The 11,166-nt window shown below is 29.5% G+C and overlaps 1 protein-coding gene across 1 annotated transcript; it reads left to right on the forward strand.

Annotated features, from left to right (window-relative positions):
* Window positions 1-5,971: 5,971 nt before the first annotated feature.
* Window positions 5,972-9,844, forward strand: LOC145939292 (uncharacterized). The gene is made up of 11 exons (XM_083043528.1): window positions 5,972-6,113; window positions 6,444-6,497; window positions 7,333-7,422; window positions 7,793-7,831; window positions 8,046-8,138; window positions 8,251-8,376; window positions 8,608-8,700; window positions 8,779-9,032; window positions 9,119-9,278; window positions 9,356-9,521; window positions 9,603-9,844. Exons 1-10 carry the CDS (start codon window positions 5,972-5,974, stop codon window positions 9,475-9,477), a joined length of 1,173 nt encoding a protein of 390 aa, XP_082899654.1. The 3' UTR covers window positions 9,478-9,521; window positions 9,603-9,844.
* Window positions 9,845-11,166: the final 1,322 nt, after the last annotated feature.

An 11,166-nucleotide genomic window follows, 5' to 3' on the forward strand; every position in this document is an offset into this window, starting at 1 on the left:
AAGCAGTGGTATCAACGCAGAGTACTACCTTGGGCGACGCCTCCAAGGTCAAGTAAAGGTGAGAATGAATTTTTTAAATGGAAACCCATATTTTTTATTATAACATCTTTTTCTACTAATTAATTTGAACAACTTTTATCTGAACCATTTTTTTATTTTCCTAATATTTTTTCTTCTTTTCAAAATTCATTCTCACCTTCATTTGACCTTGGAGACGCCGCCCAAGGTCATATGAATATTACTATGTTATGTCCCCCTCGAAACCCTACAACTTTTGTAGGAAACATTTTTCGATTTAACGCAGTGTTTCTAACAATGAGATATTTGAGTGGGTCCTTTAAAATGGGACACCTGGTATATATATATATAATTATTTAAATATATCGTACATGTATATATTTCGAAATGACGATGTTTCTTTTCAAAAACATTTATTCACAATATTTTTAAAAGGAAAAATTTAGCTCTTAAATTTATAATATATATATACACACATTTTCCACGTCATTTTTCAGATATTATATATATATTATTATACACATTATTATGGAAATGACATATAGGAAATGTAACAAATTTAAAAGCCAAATTTCTCTCTCTCTCTCTCTCTCTCTCTCTTTCTCTTTATTTTCTTCTTTTCTTCTTTCATATCTTGTAAACAAGCATTGAAATCTCTCCCGAGGTTTAATATTACTTATTTTACTTTTCTGGCTTGTTTTATTTATGTGACAAATGGCTTTTGTTTGTATTAAATTTTTTATATTTTCTATTTTATATTTTTGAATGTAATTTTATTAGATTAATAAGATTTTTGCGATTAAAATGACATCAATTATAACATAAATTGGATAATTTTTCACTGAACAAGTAATTCAAATTATATATTTAATTAAAAATTATCCAATTTATGTAGTGTTTGGTGTCATTTTAATCGCTAAAATTTCATTAATCCATTAAAATTATTTTTAAACCGATAAAATGCAAATTAAAAGTTTTAATTTTTATTTAAAATATATTTACATTCGTGAATTTATTGTAGATAAGGAAAGGTTCTCGATGTCGTCGAAGGCAGAGCGAGAACGAATAAAGAGCGAGCGAGATGACGTATCATCAAAGAGTTCCGAAGTCTCTCTCGCGAGGCTCCCTTTATCTATAATCTTTCATATCATATGACATGTTACTATAGAAAATAAAATTTGTATAATTCGCAATTTATCGGTTTGAAAATAATTTTAATGGATTATTGAGATTTTTGCGATTAAAATGACACCAAACACGACATAAATCGGTTAATTTTTAATTAGATAAGCGATTAAAATTTTAATTACATATCTAATTAAAAATGAATTATGCAAATTTTATTTTCTATAGTAACATGTCATATGATATGAAAGATTATAGATAAAGGGAGCCTCGCGAGAGAGACTTCGGAACTCTTTGATGATACGTCATCTCGCTCGCTCTTTATTCGTTCTCGCTCTGCCTTCGACGACATCGAGAACCTTTCCTTATCTACAATAAATTCACGAATGTAAATATATTTTAAATAAAAATTAAAACTTTTAATTTGCATTTTATCGGTTTAAAAATAATGGATTAATGAAATTTTAGCGATTAAAATGACACCAAACACGACATAAATCGGATAATTTTTAATTAAATATGTAATTTGAATTACTTGTTCAGTGAAAAATTATCCAATTTATGTTATAATTGATGTCATTTTAATCGCAAAAATCTTATTAATCTAATAAAATTACATTCAAAAATATAAAATAAAAAATATAAAAAATTTAGTACAAACAAAAGCCATTTGTCACATAAATAAAACAAGCCAGAAAAGTAAAATAAGAAATATTAAACCTCGAGAGAGATTTCAATACTTGTTTACGAGATATGAAAGAAGAAAAGAAGAAAAAGAGAAAGAGAGAGAGAGAGAGAGAGAGAGAGAGAGAGAGAGAGAGAGAGAGAGAGAGAGAAATTTGGCTTTTAAATTTGTTATATTTCCTATATGTCATTTCAAAAATAATGTGTATAATATTATATATATATATATATATATATATATATATATATATATATATGATATATGTATAATATGATTTGGTAAGGGTAAACTGGGTAAACTGTTCTTATTTGTTATCCTTTGTACAGATCAAACCGGTCGGTAATGTCATCATCCTCCAATTACCTCCGGGCCCGCCGAGGTAATTGGAGCCCACTTGGTAGATACGAAAATTTACCCAGGGCTGTCGGTCTTTAATAGTACCTCGTCAGTGATAAGGGTCAGCATCCCCTTAAGGGGATCCCTCGCCACAGTTTTTTTTACCGACGAAGTACTATTTTCGTACTTCTAGTTTCTCGTCGCATTGATTTGACAGAATTAAAAATGCTTTTCTACGATTGCAATACCCATACAGCAAATGAAACTAAAAGATAACTAGAGGATGTCTTTTTCAAGTTATCTTTTCGACAAAGCGAGAAGATGTCTAAAAGACATCTTTTGGTCTTATCGAAAAAGACATCGTAAAAAAGATATCTATAAGACATCTTTTATACGTATCGAAAAAGACATCATTAAAAAGATATCTATAAGACTTTTTTTAATGCTCTCTTTTTTGGTAAAATGAAAAAAAAAATAAAAATATCTTTCCGACCAATCAAAAACAGCTATACTATATAGTTTATATTATAATTTAACATTATTAAACTCCAATACTCAATATATCGATCAAAAAGTAAAAACTGTTTTATCATGCGTGCTGCAAGTTCAACTCGTAGCCCCCTCAAGATGCGAACTGCGACTGGTCTTGATCTCTTTTGTTCCCGACCATCACGGAGAGAAGAGCAGATGCGAAGAGCGATCCCGCATATTCTTCATATTCTAAATAAGGTAATTCTTATTTCTTTTAATATATAATTATAAGAAATCTTTAAATAAATTATTAGAAAAAATAATTATACTTATACATATATATATATATTTGTTTTTTTGCTAATAACAACTGATTTTTTGTAAATTATATATATTGAAGCAGAGATTATGCTCGCGAAACGCCAGAACCTTTATTAAATATTAGATCTTTTGTTAATTATTAGAACATTGCCAAAGAAATAAAAACTATTAATCTTTTAATTAATACTATATTTTAAGAAATTATATACATTTATATAATTCATCGGCACAAAAGAGTAAAACAAAAGAATACGGGTACTTTTCCGTTTTACATGCCGAACAGAGGACCGTCGTGCACTGTTGCCAGTTTCGAAACGCGCAACACGCCAACCGCTTGGCTACCGCTTTGCTTCTTGCCGCGCGATAAGCGTTTCCGCGTCCTATGTGAATAAGAAGCCCTACGATTTGGCGTGTTGCGCGTCCCCAAACTGGCAACAGTTCCGTCGTGGCACAAAAAAAAATACTTGTTTTTCGCAAAGATTTATAAATGATTGTAATAAATATAATTTATTTCAGTTTAAATGGTTGTTTCCAGTGTGTTAATTAATTTATTGCAAAATTCTTTTTCTTTTTATAATCAGTTATATATATATATATATATATATATATATATATACAGGGTGTCTGACGTAAGGTGTCACACCGAAAATATACAAGTAGATCTCGTTAAACTGAGTCGAAAAGTCCTATACCATTTTGCAAACAACCACGTAAAATTTCGAGATATTAATTAAAAAAGATCGACCAACAAGCGCGCGAATTACGTCGGGGCGGCCCGCTACATGCTAGGCGCGTGTTGCCTATAGCGATACGGCACGGTACACCGCTTAGCGGGCCGTCCCGACGTAATTCGCGCGCTCGTTGGTCGATCTTTTTTAATTAATATCTCGAAATTTTACGTGGTTGTTTGCAAAATGGTATAGGACTTTTCGACTCAGTTTAACGAGATCTACTTGTATATTTTCGGTGTGACACCTTACGTCAGACACCCAGTATATGTATATATAACCAAATGAAAAGTATATATTTTATTAAAGTAAATTTAAACAGGATATTATGTTTTAATATTAATTTGTTTTTATAATATATAGGTTCAACAAATAGCACTAAAATGCGACAAATGAAAAGATTTCGTGAATTATCGCGGCGACAAAAAAATCGTCGATTAAAGCAGATGCAAAATTCTAACAATTTCGTTCCACAAATTGTTAATAATTTAAATCAGAAAGCAAGCAATCCTTTATTTGATAGAAAAATCTGTCATCATGTGCCTCAATTTGTTCTTGATAATAACATTTGTGATAATTTTTCTGAAAATATGGTTACCAATGCAGCAATCAATCGGTTTAATGTAGTAGATGATTTTACATTTTCTATTTCTTCTGAAAGAGAACATCTGTTATCTAATAAGCAACTTACACTTGGTAAAAAATTAATTCTTTGGACTGATAAACATAAAATTGAACAAAAAAGTTTAACTTCTTTACTTGGCATATTAAGAAGCGAAGGTCATAATCTCCTTCCTAAGGACGGTAGAACATTAATGCGTACTCCATGTTCTACAATACTTTATAACCGATCGGGTGGACATTACTATCACTATGGTTTGCAAAATGGAATAATTGATCAATTAAAACAATTAAATATATTAATTTCGAATAATATTATTTACATTAATGTAAATATCGATGGTCTTCCTATTTCCAAAAGTTCTAAAAGTCAATTATGGCCTATCTTAGCTCAAATCGTTTGTGAAGATTCTGTACCTTTTATTGTGGGCGCATACCATGGATATAGTAAGCCAACTTTATGTAATAGTTTTTTACAACATTTTGTCGAAGAGTTCAAGCAATTAAATACAGTTGGTTTTTCATATGAAAATCATATGTATTATGTTAAAATTAGAGCAATTATATGTGATAGTCCAGCGCGATCATTTGTAATTTCTACAAAAGGTCATAATGGTTATTTTGGATGCAGTAAATGTACTGTAGAAGGAGATTATGAAAATCGTCGAATGCTTTTTCTTGATGAAAATTGTCCTTTACGAACAGATGAATCGTTTAAGTTACGAAAAAATCCAGAACATCATACTGGAACATCTCTTTTTAAAAAAATTCCATTACCAATGGTTACGACTTTTCCGCTTGATTACATGCATTTGATATGCCTTGGTCAAATGAAAAAATTGCTGAGTTTATGGTTAAGAGGATCTACTCAAATTAAGTGTCGATTATCCGGCGAACAAATAAAAAATTTAACTCTGGATATGCTTACTTTAAAAAAATATGTTTGTTCTGAATTTGTCAGGATTCCAACTAATGTTGAAGAATTGGATAGGTGGAAAGCCACTGAATTTCGAGTTTTTTTATTATATCTTGGTCCTATTTTGTTATATAAATATTTCCCCTACAATTATTTAAAACATTTCACTGCATTTCATTGTGCAATTCGAATATTATGTGATCCTCAAGATTATTTAAAAAATAATCGGTATGCAAAAGAACTTTTACTTTACTTTGTTCAATATTATAAGATTTTATATGGTAAAGATAATATGATTTATACAGTTCATAATTTAATACATTTAAGTGATGATGCAAATCAATTTGGACCACTGGATAGTTTCAGCACTTTTCCTTTCGAAAATCATTTGCACAGTTTAAAAAAATTGTTGAGAAAGTCTGAAAAGCCTTTGCCACAAATTCATCGTAGAATAATTGAGAAGAATACAGCAAATAAATATAAGCAAAGTAAGAATATAATAAATTATCCAATATTAATTTCGCAAAAAAAAATGACATTCCATTTGGATGCTCTCATTCTTATGAATCGTTGAAATTTCGCGATTTTAAATTATCCTGTTCTTCACAAAGAGATTGTTATTGTTATTTAAAAAATAATAAAATTTCGATGATAAATTATATAGGATTACAAAATGGGAATCCTGTCATAATTGGTCAAGAATTTAAAAATTATTCATCTCTTCAATTTTATCCATGTAATTCCCAATACATGAATGTTTTTGTAGTCAGTAACGATTTAACTGAACTAAAATGTTTTTCTGTGAACGAAATTGTAAGAAAAGCTGTACTGCTTCCATATGAAAGGGACCAATTTTGTGTCTTTCCACTTCTTCATTCAAACTTAATATCAGGTATATAAATTGATGACGGCACAAAATTAGTTCTTTTAATATAATTTTTTATACTTTTAATATAATTTTATATTGTTTTCTCCCTTTTTTTATATAGATGATGTTTTACGTTGCGATTGGTCATAAGTGATGTTCAGTTGTACCACAATCATGGATTAATATTGATGAAAAATTATGCGCATGGCCATCACATGGTGTTAATACGTCAAAAGCAATTAAAAAAGCATTATTTCCACAATCGTCATGGGAGAACGTTTCATATAATTATCTCTTGGGACCATTTAGTATGAATAACAATATAAAAAATAATTTTTTAATATATTGAATCAGGCAAAGGATGGGCTAATGAGAGCCCCAGGAGCGGAAATAAGGCGCAATACTCTTGTTTGTTTAAAATGTTTTATTCTAATATGAACGTTTCGGCCCTTCCTTCGGACCATCCTTAGCAAATTAGGTAATAAAAATTTTATTGCATTTTCTTAACATCTGTCGACATCTTCAATTAGCTCTCTATTAATTTGTTTAAAAGAAGTGTAAAGAATTTCAGATAATCGGAGAAGTTTTATTCTTTCATTTAATTTTGTTAAAGATGGTCCAAAGGAACCGAAACGTGTTCATATTAGACTAAAAGATTTTAAACAAACAAGAGTGTTGCGCCTGATTTTCACGCCTGGTTATCATTAGCTCATTCTTTACCTGATTTTATATATTGTATATCACAGTCTTTTTTGTATTATAATTTTTTAATAATTATTTACTATTAATATTTTTCATCATTTTTGTAGATTCATTTGAAGAGGCGAAAAATAGAGAGAAAGATGTCGAATTTGTGTCATCGGATGATGCAAAAATAAACGCTCTCCAAAATAAAGAAACTATTCTTCCTTTAAAAAGAAAAATAAAATGTAAAGTATATGATAGTTACAATGATACAGAATCGACTGACACAGATTCGATTTCTGGTATGTTTTTTACATTTAAATTAAATAATATTTTTAATTTTTTCCTTCTTTCTTAATTTTTTGTTTTTATATTTACATTTTACTCTTAATTTTGTTTTTATATTATGCTTTTAATAATAATAATAATATTTTTGGTAAAAAATTTTTTGGAAAATAATCAAACTGATGTTAATTTTTTAATAATAATAATTATATAGTTTATATAGTTTTATAGATTTTTTAAATGTAATATCTTGTATATTTTTTTATATTTGCAGATGTAAAAACTGTTAAAAAAATTATTTTGACTCCTCCAAGTAATTATGACATTTGTAATAAAAATTCAAATATAGATTTTAGGAAAGAAGGTAATTTTTTATATGATTATAAATAGAATTTTAAAACAAAAAGTTATTTTTTAAATATAATTAAAGCTAGATTATACAGTTTTTATATAGTTGTATAGATTTTTTAAATGTAATATCTTGTATATTTTTTTATATTTGCAGATGTGAAAACTGTTAAAAAAATTATTTTGACTCCTCCAAGTAATTATGACATTTGTAATAAAAATTCAGATATAGATTTTAGGAAAGAAGGTAATTTTTTATATGATTATAAATAGAACTTTAAAACAAAGTTATTTTTTAAATATAATTAAAGCTATATTATACAGTTTTTATATAGTTGTATAGATTTTTTAAATGTAATATCTTGTATATTTTTTTATATTTGCAGATGTGAAAACTGTTAAAAAAAGTATTTCGATTCCTCCAAGTAATTGTGATATTTATAACAAAAATTCAGATATAGATGTTAGGAAAGAAGGTAATTTTTTATATGATTATAAATAAAACTTATTATATATATGTACACAATACACTAAACATAATATTTACATATTTCATATACAATTATACACACACACGTATACACGTGTATGGATTTTCATTATTAAATTATATTTTTCGTTTTTTTATTCTTTTTTTAGATGCACTTGAACAGATTCAATGTTTGTCATCATCAGATTCTTCTGATGATATGAATGAATCAACAAATATAAATGAACAATTATTGGATTATGGTAATTATTTTTTACAAAGCAATGAATTTTTTGAAGTTAAAAGTTATTTGCTATTAACAATATTTATATTGCTTACAAAAAATTAATTACAATTTATATATTGTTTTAATAGATAATATACAGAAAGATATTCAAAGAGATAAATATTTGGAAAAACATCCAAAGAAGATAAACACATCTATGAGTGCCCCTTTATTTAATGTGAAAGAAAAGCGACCTGTTCCTGTGATAAAACACAGTATGTAATAATGCTATTATAATTTTATATTTTATTTATATTTTTTATATTTTTTCTTTTAAATTCTTTTGTTTTTTAGTTGATTATAATCCCGCACTTAATGTTAAGATCACGAAAGAAATGAAGCATGAATTTTGTAATGGTAATTGGAAAAAATATTTTTTATAGATTATTTGTACAATTTTTACCATCGGTCTACATCTTTAATTTTTGACAATTATTTTTTTCCAGTAAAAAAGAATGATTCTGCATTACAAATAATGCAAAAGTATAAAAATCAAAATGTAGAAACGGATGTTAATGTAAAAGAAACTTCAAACAAAGGTATTTTCTAGTATATTCGTATACTTAACTGTTTTTACATTTCATTTAATTATTTTATATTTTATTTTGGATTTTTAGAAGAAAATGCGCCAGAAGATTTAGTATCAATAAATCGAATACTGGAAACAGTCTTGGTTGTAAATAGAAAATTGGATTCGCTGTCTGCGATGAACCGAAAATTGGATTTAATCTTGGCCTTTAATGATGAGCAAAATCCATTATTAACAAATTGCTCTGAGGAACTGTTACCTGATTTTCCATTAAAGTCTATGGAAGACTTTAAAAAATTTTGTACGGATTTAAATGAGAATGAGGAACAACGAAAACAATTTGTAAGTTGTTTTAAATTATTTTTATAAAGAGACAAATTAACACCTAAAATGAACATTTTAAGTAATATTTTGTATTTAATTTATAGCAAAAAAAGATTCGTAATATGGGTGGAAAATCGGCAGAAAATCATTTGATTAATTCTTTAGTCATAACTCTTACCAATGAACTTGCTACGAATCTAACATGGGAAGGGCAACGCCAGACAGAAGGGATTAAAAATACAGCTTTTGCGAATGTTATCTTAGGTAATTATATAAATTGATAAAATTTCTTTAATATTAAACTAAGTTTTAATATTTTTTTTTATAATAATTCTTTTTAGGCACTATTTCAAACATGTACACTTCATCAAATTATTACAATTTGAAAACTAAATTTTCGGAATGGTTGCGAAGAGCGGGAGACAGACATCGATATCAATTAAAAAAATTTAATCATACGTAATTTGATTTCATGAATGGAGGCTCTTGAAACAAGATATTGCAAAGGTAAAAGTAATGTTGCTTATTTAACATCGCACATCTTGTAGTTATCTTGATCTTGCTAAATTGTCGTTTCTATTTATGTAGGTTGCAAATTGTTCGTTGAATACAACAATGGCAACATTCCATCCCATGAGTGAGTTTAAGTCGTACGGCTGCAGTTGTTTCCAGTACCGCTTCGGTCTCAGGACATCTCAATCATTCAGTTCAAGTTGCACGGCTTCAATTGTTTCCGGTGCCGCTTCGGTCTCAGGACATCTCAATCATCAGTTCACAGTTTGTATTGTATTCTGTATTTTATCCAACCGCACTGTTGCAATTTATTATTTAGTATCAAAACATTTCTTTGTTTCGTTAAGTTGTTGAACTTTGTTTCGCGAATGCAGCGGTAAGCTCAAAATCTTATTAAGGATGCTCTTGCAATGAGATTATAAAAATGCAAACTTCGATTAATAGCTACTAATTGTAAGTGTAGTTTTTGTAATGCAATAGCAATTGATATATATTTTTTATATTCTTTTTTATATGTTGCACATGCATTTATTAAATAACGAAAGTTAAAGCTAATTAGACACAGAGCCAAGTTATATAGTCTCTATAATAGCAACTGTTTTTTATCTATTTGCACATATACATGTGTATGCATTTCATATATTGTATATACATATATGTACGCGCGCGCGCGTGTGTGTATGTGTGTGTACAAAGTGTCCAGTAATAATCACTTTACCTGTTGTATGCAAGTACAGCGGATTAAACCGAGTAGGGAAGTCTTCTATTTACGATCTTCAAAATAATTAATGAGAAATTAATTAAAAAAAGATCAGCCAATTCACGCGAGCAGAAGCACGCGGCGAGAAGAAACGTCCTATGATAACGCGATAGGTGCACAGCGAAACGGTGGGAGGAACGCTCTACAAAGGTCGATCGCTATGAAAAGTGGCGCGTAACACTAGAACCTCGCGCCTAACTATTTTCTCTCTCTCAGAGAGAAAGAGAGGGGGAGAGAGAGAGAGAGAGAGAGAGAGAGAGAGAGAGAGAGAGAGAGAGAGAGAGAGAGAGAGAGAGAGAGAGAGAGAGAGAGAGAGAGAGAGAGAGAGAGAGAGAGAGAGAGAGAGAGAGAGAGAGAGAGAGAGAGAGAGAGAGAGAGAGAGAGAGAGAGAGAGAGAGAGAGAGAGAGAGAGAGAGAGAGAGAGAGAGAGAATAATTTGATACGAGGCTCCAACATTATACGCCGCTCGTAGCCATCGTCCTTTGTAGAGGGCTCTTCTTACCTTTTTGCCGCGCGCCTAGTATCGCGTTACCGTAAGATGTTTCTTCTCACCGCGCACTTCTACTCACGCGGATTGGTCGATCTCTTTTTGATCAATTTCTCATTAATTATTGTGAAAATCGCAAAATGGTAAAGGACTTTCTTATTCGATTTGACCCGCTCTACCTGCACACGACAAGTGAGGCGATTATTACCAGACATCCTTTATACCTGTATACTGTGTGTGTGTGTATTCCGTTCAGCGAGAGCATACCCACCGATCGCACAAAAACTCGTTCGTTTTGCGCAGGTCAACCTAAAAAACTGCACTCTGTACTGCTCGTGCAGCTTATACCGAATAGCGTGTCCTCACTTTGTTTGTCTATGCACATGGGTCTT

The sequence above is a fragment of the Prenolepis imparis genome, unplaced genomic scaffold (assembly GCF_030444845.1).
Source record: "Prenolepis imparis isolate NDT839.2.m4 unplaced genomic scaffold, iyPreImpa1.0 SCAF_8, whole genome shotgun sequence".
NCBI lineage: Eukaryota > Metazoa > Arthropoda > Insecta > Hymenoptera > Formicidae > Prenolepis > Prenolepis imparis.

Coding starts and splice junctions, on each gene's coding strand:
- LOC145939292 (XM_083043528.1), top strand. CDS start 5,972: ATGAATGTTTTTGTAGTCAGTAACGATTTAACTGAACTAAAATGTTTT. Junction 7,423..7,792: donor TATAGATTTTAGGAAAGAAG/GTAATTTTTTAT, acceptor TTATATTTGCAG/ATGTGAAAACTGTTAAAAAA. Junction 7,832..8,045: donor AAGTATTTCGATTCCTCCAA/GTAATTGTGATA, acceptor TTCTTTTTTTAG/ATGCACTTGAACAGATTCAA.